This window comes from Melanostigma gelatinosum (assembly GCF_949748355.1).
Source record: "Melanostigma gelatinosum genome assembly, chromosome: 7".
Lineage (NCBI taxonomy): Eukaryota > Metazoa > Chordata > Actinopteri > Perciformes > Zoarcidae > Melanostigma > Melanostigma gelatinosum.
The window spans coordinates 5,677,684-5,691,908 of record NC_136640.1 but is presented as its reverse complement, the minus strand read 5'-3'; the positions used below and the strand labels follow the sequence as shown (position 1 = coordinate 5,691,908).

The following is a 14,225-nucleotide window of genomic DNA, read 5'->3' as shown; positions in this document are numbered from 1 at the left end:
AGCATCAAGAGGAATGAGAGCTGAGGATTTCCTGAAAGGCAGGAGATGGATAAGTGGACCTGAGTTTCTCTATCAGTCAAAGAAGGAGTGGCCTAAACTTGATGGGAATCTTGATGTGATTTCTGCAGATGACCCAGAGGTCAAAAGGGACTTAATGGTAAATGCTATCATCAAGGATTTGGAAAATGCCACCAACCACCTGATCTTCTATTTTTCATCTTGGACTAGACTAAAAACATCTGTGGCTTGGTTTCTGAAGGTCAAGGAACGTCTCTTGTTATTGGGACAGAAGAGAAAGGAGTTTTGTGCTTCTGCAGGCCTCAGAAAGGACGATCTGAAGAATCAGGAGCATGAAGTGGAAAGAAAAGTTCAAAGCTTTAAAGCCACACTCAAAGGACAAAGAATAACACCTGACGATCTTGCTAAGGCAGAGCAGTCAATCATTCAATATGTACAACGACACAAGTTCAAAGCTGAAATTGCCTCACTGAAAGGATGCTTTAAAAACATCCACAAAGAAAGTCCGCTGTACAAACTAGACCCAGTAATGGATGATGAAATCCTCAGAGTTGGTGGTCGGCTGAGTAAAGCAGCACTGCCAGCAGAATCCAAGCATCCAGTTATTTTGTCCAAAGACCTGCATGTATCCAGGCTGATTTTGCGCCATATCCATCATCAGCTGGGACATGCTGGAAGAAATCACATGCTGTCAAGGTCACGGCAAAAGTACTGGATCATCAATGCAAACTCCGCTGCCAGGAAAGTCATACCTGACTGTGTTGTTTGTAGACGCAACAGAGGCAAGACCAGATACAAAGGGGCTGGTGCGGTCTGTGCGACTTCACACCAGGACCAGCATTCTGGAGAGGCCGGTGACGAAGCTCTGTCTGCTTTTGGAAGCAGCAGACTAAACATCATGGACTGATGTTTTCTCGACCTCTATTTTCTCTCTCTCTCTAATCTTTCTTTTTGTTGTAGGTGTCAAGAAGAAGATTAACTTTAGGTCATGTTTACTGTAGGAATAGCTCGTTTGAGAATAATAATTGTGATATTATGCACAATTAGGGGCCGGAATGTTGGAGCTATTTATTTGATATTGTATTTTGTTATTTCATTTATAAATAGTATTGTTTAATTATTGTAGATGTTTCATATGTTAAGATTATTTTTCTCTTTAATAGTAATTTGTTTAGTTCTATTATTTTTTGGGTAATTACTGTGGGCACCTGTTGCTATTTAAACGAGTAGAAAGGTAGGACCAGCATGCACCGGGGTGGGCGTATAGGTTTTACCAGCTACACAGGACAGGAGAGACATCACGACAGGAGTTTTGTTAATTAGTTTGTTTGCTTGTTTTATTTAATAAATACACCAAAATGGAATCCTGCTTGGACATTTTACTCTCTTCTGGCTGCGTAAGGATACCGACCACGGTGCATCAGTGGCGTTTGATTATTATTTGTTTAAGTTTGATTTAGCCGACAAATGGCCACTACAATAACGTTAACTCTCCAGCAAGTCGACGCTTAGTTCTCCAGATCCTTTTAGTTTTAAACAATCCGACGGCATCCAATCACGCTGCAGGAGAGAATCACAACAGTTAGTTTACAGAGTGCCAGTCGGAAAAGAAAATCAGATTATTTTCTTCGCAGAGTAACTAAAACGCTATTCAAGGACTTATCCATTGCTTTTCTTTTTAATTCATCTTTTTAAATTAATTTAGACTTAAAACATGAAATATCACTTTAATAGTTATATATAATAAGACAGGGCAGAAACACAAAATAAAACTTCATTTTCGCTTTTGGAACTTCATGTTGCATATTTAAGCTCCACCCACCCGGTACTCCCATGTTGTGAAATCGAGCGTACCCGATAGGCGTGACTTTCACTTTCACGTTTTTATCTTTCTGCTTTATAAGTCGTCAAATTGTCTCCACATATTTACAAGAGTGAAGTTCAGTAAGAAGACTGTCCCGGAGACATCCGTCCTCGGAGGTAGGCATTCTTCTGCTGTGTGTCTATTTAAATAGTCTGCTTATCGATTCTAAATCGGCCCACAACACTGCGCAACCCGTATTAATGCTGGATATGTTGATGACGTCGCAGTGGGTTTGAATTTGTATAGGAACTTTACTGGAATATCGTGATACCACAACAAAAGAAATAAAGAAGAAGTTACGTTAATAAATATTATATTTATCGTCTATTTATAGTCTCATCAGTAACATTACGCAAACACCTGTCCAGATCTATTTAAATTGGCCAAACTGTTTCACAATGAACACGAACAGCTAAAATAATTAATGCGCAGACTGAACCAGGAAGGGCGGATCAGAGAGGTACAGCGCTAGTAGAATACATGTATTGTTAGTATTAACTTTGGTGATCTGTGCAGTGAATTTATAAAATGTATTGTTGGGATTTTTACACTTTTTATTGTGTTTCCTTAGGTTCAGTCCTGTGGTCAGCATGTTTAACCGTAATTTATATATGTTTTGGTGGCATTTATATACAAATATGTATATAATGGGTGACAAATAATGTTTATTAGTTTTTATTAAAACGTGTTTTGCTTGCTGAATGTCCAGACTGTACGTTACATTACCATCCATCTCTGCAGCATGAAGTCCTCATATGTCCTTGTTGATTGTTGTACAGGTATGATGGCGAACTGCTGTGGTCTGCTAACCTCCCAGAAGGAACCAGGTAGAAAACAAACCTCCATAACTTTTTTGTGCTTGTGTAAACTTCAAATGCAAAGGTATTTTTATGTGTATATGTCACACCATTAAAGATCCACCTCTAGTGTAGCTAAAATGCAACAATTCAGTGAAGAGTAAACCTCAACAATGTAGGAAAACATGTTGCGTTCATTGCGTTTCCTTCCGTTTCTCGGTCAGTTCCTCTGAAGAGCGTGGAGGTGGAGCTGGAGGTGAGGGACCATGTGGCTACAGTGGTCTCCACTCTGAACTATGAGAACAAGGAGGACAAACCACTGGAGGCTGTTTTTGTCTTCCCTCTGCCTGGAGATGCTGCCGTCTGTCATTTCAGTGCTAAGATTGGACAGACACACATTGTAGCTGAGGTGAAGGAGAAACAGGAGGTGAGCTGGACTCTAAAGAGTGACTCACAAAGGAGCTTTAAAACACAGCAAACGTTGCTCACATGTCTCATCTGTGTTTCAGGCTCGTGAGGAGTATGACGATGCTTTGAGCTCCGGTCAGCAGGCCTTCCTGTTGGAGGAGAGTGAGCAGAGTCCAGATATATTCTCCCTGAGTGTGGGCAGTCTGCCTCCAGGAGAGAGCGCCTCCATCAGGCTGGAGTACGTCATTGAGCTGGCTGTGCAGGCTGATGAAGGGCTGAGGTTTTGTCTGCCTGCTGTGCTCAACCCTCGCTACCAACCTCAGGGTAGGAAAACCAGCCAACACCTTCATCAGGAGCCCCTGAGCTTCAACTTAGTGCACACCTCACCTGTCCATACAGAGGCTTTTATTGCATCGGTCACATGCACAACAGTATACTGGTGAAAACAAAAAATGCAGAAATACAGAACTGAAAAATAACAACAGATAAAATAAATCATTTGGTAGTAGTGTACAAAAAACCCAGAGGATTCTAATGCACCTCATGACATTATTTGCACATCTACTTCAGAATAAGATTTATTTATGTATCTTTTGGATTGACACTTTATTCTGTATTTTTGTTCCTTATTTAGAATCACAAAAAGTCTTATCTAGTCTCCCTGTGTCATTCACAGTTGCAACTGGACCAATGGACTTCAGTTTGTAACGCCTCTTTGATTACATCATTTCAAACTTGTCTCATGTTAGGTGGTGAAGCTGGCAACGTTCAGGTGACCTCTGTTCCAGCCTCTCTGGTGCCCTACAGTCTGTCTTTCTCTGCCCGAGTGTCCTCTCCTCGTCCCGTCTCTAAAGTAGAGTCCAACTGTCCCCTGGACCCTCTCCAGCACCTCAACACAGAGCAAACCCGGGCCACGGTAGGTGGAGTTCTAGTGATGATTGTTTCTTATCACTGAGACAAATATATATCGCTGTATTTACATTTATCACTGTGTTTTTTGAACTGCAGGTCAAGTTGGCTGCAGGACACAAGTTTGACAGAGATGTTGAGCTGCTGATTTATTACAAAGATGCCCACCAGCCCACTGCTGTGGTGGAGGCGGGACAGGCCTCCTCCAAGCCCGGTGAGTGACCGTTAGAGAAGGTGTTTGCAAATAACAAGGCCATTACATTCAAACTGATGGAATAGGTCAAATGTAAGTATGTAGGTCTTTAAATAACTGAGTTGTGTATATTTGTCTGTTTCTCCTCTGTGTTTCAGGCACTCTGATGGGTGATCCAGTCGTGATGCTGAGCCTGTACCCTGAGTTCCCCCAGGCTGTGACGTCTTCCGTCGCTTCATGTGGAGAGTTTGTCTTCTTATTGGATCGATCTGGCAGTATGGGTGGTGGAGAAATAAAGAGTGCCAGGGTATTAATTATGTGTGATTTCTATCATAGAATCATTCATAGTGTCTCTCTCAGACAGTGACCATCACTATCTTCTCTCTCCTCTCTTAAGGACACTCTGCTGCTCCTGTTGAAGAGCGTACCACTAGGCTGCTATTTCAACATCTACAGTTTTGGGTCCACCTATGAGCACATCTTCCCGTAAGTCACTCAGTCTAACAAAGTTCATTATCGCCTGTGTTGTCACTTGTTGTTCATGTGTTCATTGCACCATGAGTTCATTCATTTCTGGCTACAGAAAGAGTGTAGAGTACAACCAGAAGACCATGGAAGAGGCTCTGAAGAAAGTTGACAAGATGGAGGCTGATCTGGGAGGAACTGAGATCCTTGAGCCCCTTAAACACATTTACAGCCAGCCCTGCATTCCCAATCAACCGAGACAAGTAACACGCACACACACACACACACACACACACACACACACACACACACACACACACACACACACACACACACACACACACACACACACACACACACACACACACACACACACACACACACACACACACACACACACACACACACTTGTTAAACAGGTTGTAAAAGTATCACAGGTAATATCATTGTGTCATTCAGTCAGAACCTTCTACTAACAGGTTCATTCTTGCACCACCTTGTTCTTTAGAATTACCATGGAAATTGCAAATTCCCCGGGCGTGGGACTAAGAAAGGATTGTCTTAAAAGCACTGATGTCACTGAAACAGCAATCTAACAAAGCTCTTAGAGAAATATTTGGATGACTCAACACGTGCTGCATGTTTTTTGGGTGTGACTTTATGTAACTTGGAGTGATGTGTAAACTCTCCTCCGCAGCTATTTGTCTTTACTGACGGAGAGGTGGGGAACACCAAAGAAGTCATCAATCTGGTGAAGCAGAACTCAGGTTCCCACAGGTGAAGAAACAAAACAACACACCCACACAGTTCCCAGAATATGTCTCATTTTCAAACGCTGTGTGTTAAAAACAGAACTACTGTGTTGTAGGTGCTTCTCTTTTGGGATTGGGGAAGGGGCCAGCTCTGCTCTCATCAACGGGTTGGCCAAGGAAGGAGGAGGTCACGCTCAGTTCATCACAGGGACGGACAGGATGCAACCCAAAGTAAGACATCGCAGCCTCTGTATCAATCCTCATGAAAAATGCAATTACGACAAATTTATAAGAACTGTAAATTAATACATTTGGTAAAAACTCAGTTCCTCTCCCAACTTTTTGTAAATTGTTTTTACTCATCAGGTGATGCAGTCGCTGCGATTTGCTCTGCAACCAGCTGTGGTGGACATCTCAGTCACGTGGGATTTGCCAAAGGGAGTTTCCGTCACTGCTCTCTCTCCACCAATCACCGCACTGTTCCAGGGTCAAAGGTCACTGGTTTATGCCCAGCTCACTGGACAGGTAGGAGCAGTAACATCTTCCAGTGAAATGACTTTCTGGTTAGATTTCTCAGGTCAACTATGATGACACAAATGGTTTCTAACTCTGTGATGCTTTCTCAGAGTTCAGAGGCCTCAGAGGGCTGTGTGACGGTGAAGTACAGTCTGGCAGGTCATCCCTCTCAGAACCAGCTTCACTTCAGTCTCAGACCTGCAGAGGACACTGGGTAAAACAACACTGTTATGCATTTGGTCCTGACCTTACAAAAGTTGAGTTTGATTTCGTTTATTGGGATAAAACAAAACTGTAGCTAGGGGTGAGAAACAGGACACAGTTTAATAAAATAATGTTGCACGGATGCATTAAAGATCTGCTCAGTGGCTGACACAAAATGTGCAGAATGGCTTTATATGTAATTATTTCGTCAAAAAATACACGACAAGAAACAAGACATTGAATTCTTTATTTTTTCCTAAATACCTGTAGGTATACATGCAATACTTTGCAAAGCATCTGAAGTTACATGAAACATCAGGTAACTGTTCATAACATAATAGGTTTCCAACATTTCTCAAGATGGTTTCGGTTATATTCAAATAAAATCAAGAATGCTGCACAAAAATAACTAAAACATGCAAACCGTGGTGTACAGCAGGGATTCCCAAAGTGGGGTGCGCGCACCCCTGGGGGTGCGCGAGCTGCCTCTAGGGGGTGCGCGAGAGGAAAAGTGTAATGGCGGTCTGATGGTGTAACAATATTAAATATTAAAAAAAAATGTAATTTTAATTTAAAAACTGTCAGGTGGGACATCTGAAGCTATCAGTCGTAAAAGAGGAGAGGGACAGAGAGAGAGAGAGGAATCGGAGGCGAGGGGAACGGAGAGGTGCAGCACAGACAAATCGGGAGCACATCGGCGCATCGCGGAGTCAAGGTGAAAAAGAGGAAACGAGAGAGAGCATCAGACTGGGAAAAAAAAGAGGAAATATGATGAAAAGTATGTGTGTCTGGGCTTCACTTGGATTGGCAACGCAGATTGCCCAAAGCCACAGTGCGTGGTGTGCAGTGAGGTTCTGGCTAACAGTCTGAAGCTCTTATTTACGTCGCCACCTGAACACCAAGCATGCCAGTGCAAGTCAAAAGCCCCTTACATCGTTTATATCGAAATTGGAGGAGTTACAAACAGCCCAAAACAACTGCAGTCTCATTCATGTGTTGGGTCTATAAATGACGCACTACGGGCTTCATATCTGTTACAGAATAGCGAGAAAGGGGCTACCGCACACAATCGCCGAAGACGTGAGCTCGCCAGCTGCCAGAGAGATGGTGGAATGTATGATTGGGGAGAAAGAAGCAAAAAAGTTGGACATGATCCCGGTGTCCAACAACACTGTCGCGCCGCATCGATGCTTTGTCCGAAGACATCCTGGCTGCATTAGTCGGTCATTAATTGTAAATTAAATGTGATAATCTGCCTCTGAGCCTGTGCGTGTGTCCTCGCGATCCGTATTGCTCTTTAAAAGTGACTCCTTGTGTCACTGAAAGTTATTGAAACTTTGTTGCAGTGTTTCAGGGCGTTTTCACACCTTCAGTTCGTTTGCTTTGTTCCGATTCAGGGATTAATATGATACAATGTTGCAGTTGCTCCTTTGTTCGGTTTGTGTAACACTGCAACATTTAACAGCGGACTAAATCTTGTAAACAAATGCCACGCGCGAGCAAACTGTTCTCTCATTGGTCCGATTCTTATGCGGCTATGAAGGCTTAAAAGGCTCTGTTGCTTCTTTTTTTTAAATTATTATTAAGGGGGGGGGGGGGGGGTGCGCGAACCCAGTCGGGATGTAGAAGGGGGTGCGCGGCCTAAAAAGTTTGGGAACCGCTGGTGTACAGCGATAAAAGAAACTCATGGAATCCCTGCAGCAGAGCAATATTGTTGAAGTGCTTTATAATATTTCAGTCTCAACAGTCATTGACATCTCTTTGTACTGTGCACCGCTGAAAATAAATAATTAGTATGTTTATTATAAATATCTGTGCGTAAATGTGTTAACATCTGTTCTCTGCAGATTAACAGTCCACCGGTTGGCTGCTCGGACTCTGATTCGCTCCCTGGAGATGGAGGAGAGAGAGTGTGAAGAAGAGGAAGTTGCAGGAGTGAAGAAGAAGAAGGTGGTGGATCTCAGTGTCCAATCAGGAGTGAGCAGTGCCTTCACTGCCTTCATTGCTGTCAACAAAGGCAACAGCGAAGCTGTTCAAGGACCTCTGGTGCGCAGGAATGTTCCAACACCCAGTAAGTGTTTTCAAGGAAATATAAAAAGCTACAGTTATGCTCTACTTACTCGATACCAGCTGACCATGAATGATAAGTTAGAGAAGCATGCTGAGGGACTACTTTAACATTAAGAAAATCACTGATCATCTACAAATCACTGTTTTAACTTGTTTTGGAGATGAGAGCGAGCATTTGTTGAGTGCTCACAGTGTGTTTGCGTGTGCACATCTGTTTGTATGTAAACTTATGAGACATTTTACACTATTTGAACTGATTGTTGTTAGTCATTGTAATAAGCTCAGAAACCAGTAGTTTTGTTGATATTGTTTCTTTAGTTATTGTCTTGGCTCATGTCTTGACCTCATACTTTTTTTTCTTTATCTCAAAGTGATGGCCCGTAGTATGCTCCAGATGAATGGTAAGTAAAAATCTTCAAAGCTGAATCGGAGTGGGACACATATCTGTGTATTTCCACACTTTTGAGATATTTTAGAGTTGGAGAAGCATGCTGATGTATTAACATTCAGAGAATCACTGATTTACAAGTGTTTGAGATGAGAGCGAGCATTTGTTTAGTGCTCACGGTGTGTTTGTGTGTGCACATCTGTTTGTATGTAAAAAAAAAAGTTCAACTTTTGAGATATTTTGAACTATTTTCCATTGTAATAAGCTCAGAAAACAGTAGTTTTGTTGATATTGTTTCTTTAGTTATTGTCTTGACTCATATGTTGACCTCATACTTTTTTTTTTTTTCTTTATCTCAAAGTGATGACCGGTAGTATGCCCCCGATGCCGAGTAAGTAAAAATCTCTAAAGCTGAATCGGAGTGGAACATCTGTGTATTTCCACACTTTTGAGATGTTTTAGAGTTGGAGAAGCATGCTGATGTATTAACATTCAGAGAATCACAGATTTACAAGTGTTTGAGATGAGAGCGAGCATTTGTTTAGTGCTCACGCTGTGTTTGTATGTAAAAAAAAAAGTTAAACTTTTGAGATATTTTGAACTATTTTCCATTGTAATAAGCTCAGAAACCAGTAGTTTTGTTGATATTGTTTCTTTAGTTATTATCTTGGCTCATGTCTTGACCTCATACTTTTTTTTTTAATCTCAAAGGGATGGCGGCCCAGTGTCTTTCGATGCCCCGTGGTGCTCGTAAGTCAAAATCTCTAAAGCTGAATCGGAGTGGAACACATCTGTGTATTTCCACACTTTTGAGATATTTTAGAGTTGGAGAAGCATGCTGATGTATTAACATTAAGAAAATCACTGATTTACAAGTGTTTGAGATGAGAGCGAGCATTTGTTTAGTGCTCACGCTGTGTTTGTATGTAAAAAAAAAAAAAAAAAAAGTTAAACTTTTGAGATATTTTGAACTATTTTCCATTGTAATAAGCTCAGAAAACAGTAGTTTTGTTGATATTGTTTCTTTAGTTATTGTCTTGACTCATATGTTGACCTCATACTTTTTTTTTTCTTTATCTCAAAGTGATGGCCTGTAGTATGCCCCAGAATAGTAAGTAAAAATCTCTAAAGCTGAATCGGAGTGGAACACATATCTGTGTATTTCCACACTTTTGAGATGTTTTAGAGTTGGAGAAGCATGCTGATGTATTAACATTCAGAGAATCACTGATTTACAAGTGTTTGAGACGAGAGCGAGCATTTGTTTAGTGCTCACGGTGTGTTTGTATGTAAAAAAAAAAAAAAAAAAGTTAAACTTTTGAGATATTTTGAACTATTTTCCATTGTAATAAGCTCAGAAAACAGTAGTTTTGTTGATATTGTTTCTTTAGTTATTGTCTTGACTCATATGTTGACCTCATACTTTTTTTTTTCTTTATCTCAAAGTGATGGCCTGTAGTATGCCCGAGAATAGTAAGTAAAAATCTCTAAAGCTGAATCGGAGTGGAACATCTGTGTATTTCCACACTTTTGAGATGTTTTAGAGTTGGAGAAGCATGCTGATGTATTAACATTCAGAGAATCACTGATTTACAAGTGTTTGAGACGAGAGCGAGCATTTGTTTAGTGCTCACGGTGTGTTTGTATGTAAAAAAAAAAGTTCAACTTTTGAGATATTTTGAACTATTTTCCATTGTAATAAGCTCAGAAAACAGTAGTTTTGTTGATATTGTTTCTTTAGTTATTGTCTTGACTCATATGTTGACCTCATACTTTTTTCTTTTTTTCTTTATCTCAAAGTGAGTATGCCCCCGATGCCGAGTAAGTAAAAATCTCTAAAGCTGAATCGGAGTGGAACATCTGTGTATTTCCACACTTTTGAGATGTTTTAGAGTTGGAGAAGCATGCTGATGTATTAACATTCAGAGAATCACAGATTTACAAGTGTTTGAGACGAGAGCGAGCATTTGTTTAGTGCTCACGGTGTGTTTGTATGTAAAAAAAAAAAAGTTAAACTTTTGAGATATTTTGAACTATTTTCCATTGTAATAAGCTCAGAAACCAGTAGTTTTGTTGATATTGTTTCTTTAGTTATTATCTTGGCTCATGTCTTGACCTCATACTTTTTTTTTTTTCTTTATCTCAAAGTGAGGGACTGTAGTATGCCCCAGATGAATCGTAAGTAAAAATCTCTAAAGCTGAATCGGAGTGGAACACATCTGTGTATTTTTTCACATATTTCTACACTTTTGAGATATTTTCAACAATTTTCACTTCTTGTGGCTAGTCATTGTAACAAGGTCCCAAACCAGTAGTTTTGTTGATATTTTTGGTCAAGTAATTCTCATAGCTCATGTCTTGACCTCATGTTTTTCATCTCAAAGTGATGGACTGTGACGATATCGCTTATGGGTGTTCTGCTGAGATGGATTGTAAGTACAAATCTACAAATCTGAATGGGAGTGGAACATTTATTTGTCTTTCTAAAAATAGACTGATGGATGCAAACAAAACAATAGAAAACACATTTCTGTGGCACAATTTCTTTGCCTGCTTTTTTGCAGCTTTAAGGTGAAATACTGTATGATGCTCTTCATTTGTCCAACACTTTGATTAACGACCAAATACCTGCAAAACTAATGACATTTATAATGAGTACATGACTAATTAGCACAAATAGCAGGTAATGATAAAGGTGAAGAGAGATTCTACAAAAGAAGCATCATTATTATGTGAGGACATGTGAGTGTATTTCCTGTAATATCCTGGTGTCTACACATCAGTATCAAATAGGAACAAATTAAGAAAAGAAACTGAAACGAGTGCTGTAAATACATACTAGTGCAATTAGCCACAAAGATGATTGAATTTAATTTATTTTCGGTATTTTACAATTTAAGTTCCTTGCATTTAATGTTGTTGTCGCTGTGTAATGTTCTGTCTCTTTTTCTGTTGACGTGTCAATTCAGTGCTCGGTGCTTCGGAGTCATGGAGCTCTTTGGATGGTAAGTATCAACAACTTGGAATGGAATGCCAATCATTTGTTTACACACATTCATGTCTCTCTCAGGATAAATTGTAATACATTTGGTAATTTATTTTCATTCAGTCATCTGGTCACACTTTATATTTTTCCATATTTTCCAACTTTAGATTTCTGACCAAATACCTACACAACTAATGACATCAGCCTCAACTGTACTTTGCTTTTAAGGCTAATTAGCAAAGTTTAGCATGCTAAAACACTACAGTAAGTTGGTGAACGTGCTAAAAATCAAACATGCTTAACATCAGCATGGTATATGTCATTGTCATTGTGAGCATCTGAGCTTGCTGATGTTAGCATTCAGCTCCATGCGCTGCTGTTTTAAGTACAGCCTCACAGAGCTACCCGCATCATTGTAGACTCCTCTCTGTCTCTCTATCAATTCTCTGCATAATTATTAAAAGTCAAAACAGAACAAAACATGGTGACTTATTTTTTAAATGTACTAGTCACACCAACATTTTTCTTCTGTTCAGAATCAGGACCGTTTACCGCCACGACAAAGGAATTTGTCGTGGCGGAAGGTGCATAACATTCAACAATAAATAATAACATTTAACTATCAAAATAACACAACACTTAACTTTATTAGCACTATAAACCTAATTTATGCAAGAAAACAGACTAGAATGTTTATTATTCAATGAAGGTGAAGACATTTATATTCAACGTAATGTTCTGTCTCTTTTTCTGTTGACGTAGACGTGGGTGTCAATTCAGGGCTCGGTGCTTCTCCATGGAGCTCTTTGGATGGTAAGTATCAACAACTTGGAATGGAATGCCAATCATTTGTTTACACACATTCATTTCTCTCTCAGGATAAATTGTAATACATTTGGTAATTTATTTTCATTCAGTCATCTGGTCACACTTTATATTTTTCCATATTTTCCAACTTTAGATTTCTGACCAAATACCTACACAACTAATGACATCAGCCTCAACTGTACTTTACTTTTAAGGCTAATTAGCAAAGTTTAGCATGCTAAAACACTACAGTAAGTTGGTGAACATGCTAAAAATCAAACATGCTTAACATCAGCATGGTATATGTCATTGTCATTGTGAGCATCTGAGCTTGATGCTTGAGAATGTTTATTATTCAATGAAGGTGAAGACATTTATATTCAACACAGGAAGCAATAGAATGATTTAAAGATAGAAAGTGGCATACGAACATGAAAAGTGTATTAATCACTCAAATATGTTTAACTGCATATATCTACACATCAGTATGAAATAGGCAAAAATGAAAGGAATGGCATTAAATACATACCAGTGAGCTAATCCACCAAGATTACTTCATTTCCTTCTCTGATTTTCTCCTCTGAAGTCAGCTTGCCCAAACAGCCACCCAGAGACCCTTTGCTGCAGCTGGTCTCCCTCCAGAAGGCGTCTGGCTGCTGGGTGCTGGATCCAGATCTGGCTGCTGCACTGGGAAAGACCAGCGAGGAGGTGGAGAAGCCAAAGCCTGCATCGGTGGGTCATTGTCAAATATAAAGGACTTATTTTTCACGTGAAATTGAACTTAACTTCAAATTTCTGTTTGTTAGGAAGTCCGATTTTTCCTTTGCGCTATATCTTCTTTGTTCTTTTTGATTTTGTTTTGTATTCTTTGATTTGGTGAATCAGGTGAACCAGGACGTGTGGGCCACCATTCTGGCTCTGATCTGGCTTCATGGTTTCAAGATGGATGCTCAGGAAGAGTGGGAGCTTCTGGCTATGAAGGCTGTGTCATGGCTCCGAGCTCAGAAAGGTAAAAACCACAATAATAAGTGTTAATCTGTTGTTTTTAACAGTGTTTGCTGGTTAAAATCAGCTGTTTGCCCACATTCAGTCTGCTGACGACTTGTGTTGTGTGTGTTTTTTCAGCATCATGTGTGAAGGAGTGTGTGGAAGCAGGAAATGCTCTGTTGGGTTGCAACGTGCAGGAAGACTCTCTGGGGATCTGAGGTTTTCATTAAAGGGGCTTCTGCTTCAGGATTGCTACAAATTGACCTTATAAACACTGCACTTTTAAACGTCTTACTTTTAGCTATGCAGCTGTTTGTTTCGGCACTTGGAACATACTAGGAAAACACTATTTTATGGTAAAAATAATACGTTTTTAGTTTGTAATATCCTTCCAGGGTCAGATGTTTGACAAAGTTGTGATCTGTTCTGTTGCCTCAAAGCTTAATGTCGGGTTGTATGTGAATCAGCTTTACTTACAATAAAATGTGTCGTTCTAAAAAAGGATATATGAATAAAGAAATAAGAGCCCTTCAGCCCCATGTGTTAAGTGTGCATAGGCACCAATAACGTGCCAACACATCTCTCTATGACGAGTGTGAACTCTAGGAGTGTAAATGGTGTGAGAACAGGACAAAAGCACTACTTTTCACTGTGCGTTCACAAACGGAAGGAGATTTAAAGGGAGTTGGCTATTGTAACACTTGGCTGTCATACTTGTGTTTTTAGAGTGGCTGATTTAACCAATTCAATATCTCTGTGCACTCAAAATACCATATGAAATTATTTTTTCATTATGCCTGCATAATTATGTGCAATGAAAGGTGACAGTACACCTAACCCTAACTCGTTTTGCCCTTTTGC

The 14,225-nt window shown here is 39.9% G+C and overlaps 1 protein-coding gene across 1 annotated transcript; it reads left to right on the top strand.

Annotated features, from left to right (window-relative positions):
- The first annotated feature begins 1,850 nt into the window (after nt 1-1,850).
- On the top strand, nt 1,851-13,919 carry LOC306779520 (von Willebrand factor A domain-containing protein 5A-like). Its single transcript, XM_079271474.1, has 27 exons — nt 1,851-1,998; nt 2,662-2,709; nt 2,904-3,106; nt 3,189-3,411; nt 3,837-4,003; nt 4,096-4,210; nt 4,348-4,496; nt 4,587-4,675; nt 4,773-4,917; nt 5,352-5,431; nt 5,523-5,637; nt 5,773-5,931; nt 6,033-6,136; nt 7,974-8,197; nt 8,568-8,597; nt 8,946-8,975; nt 9,296-9,334; nt 9,669-9,695; nt 10,031-10,057; nt 10,385-10,405; nt 10,733-10,762; nt 10,969-11,016; nt 11,554-11,589; nt 12,333-12,383; nt 12,964-13,109; nt 13,263-13,386; nt 13,503-13,919. Exons 2-27 carry the CDS (start codon nt 2,664-2,666, stop codon nt 13,580-13,582), a joined length of 2,508 nt encoding a protein of 835 aa, XP_079127600.1. The 5' UTR covers nt 1,851-1,998; nt 2,662-2,663; the 3' UTR covers nt 13,583-13,919.
- Nucleotides 13,920-14,225: the final 306 nt, after the last annotated feature.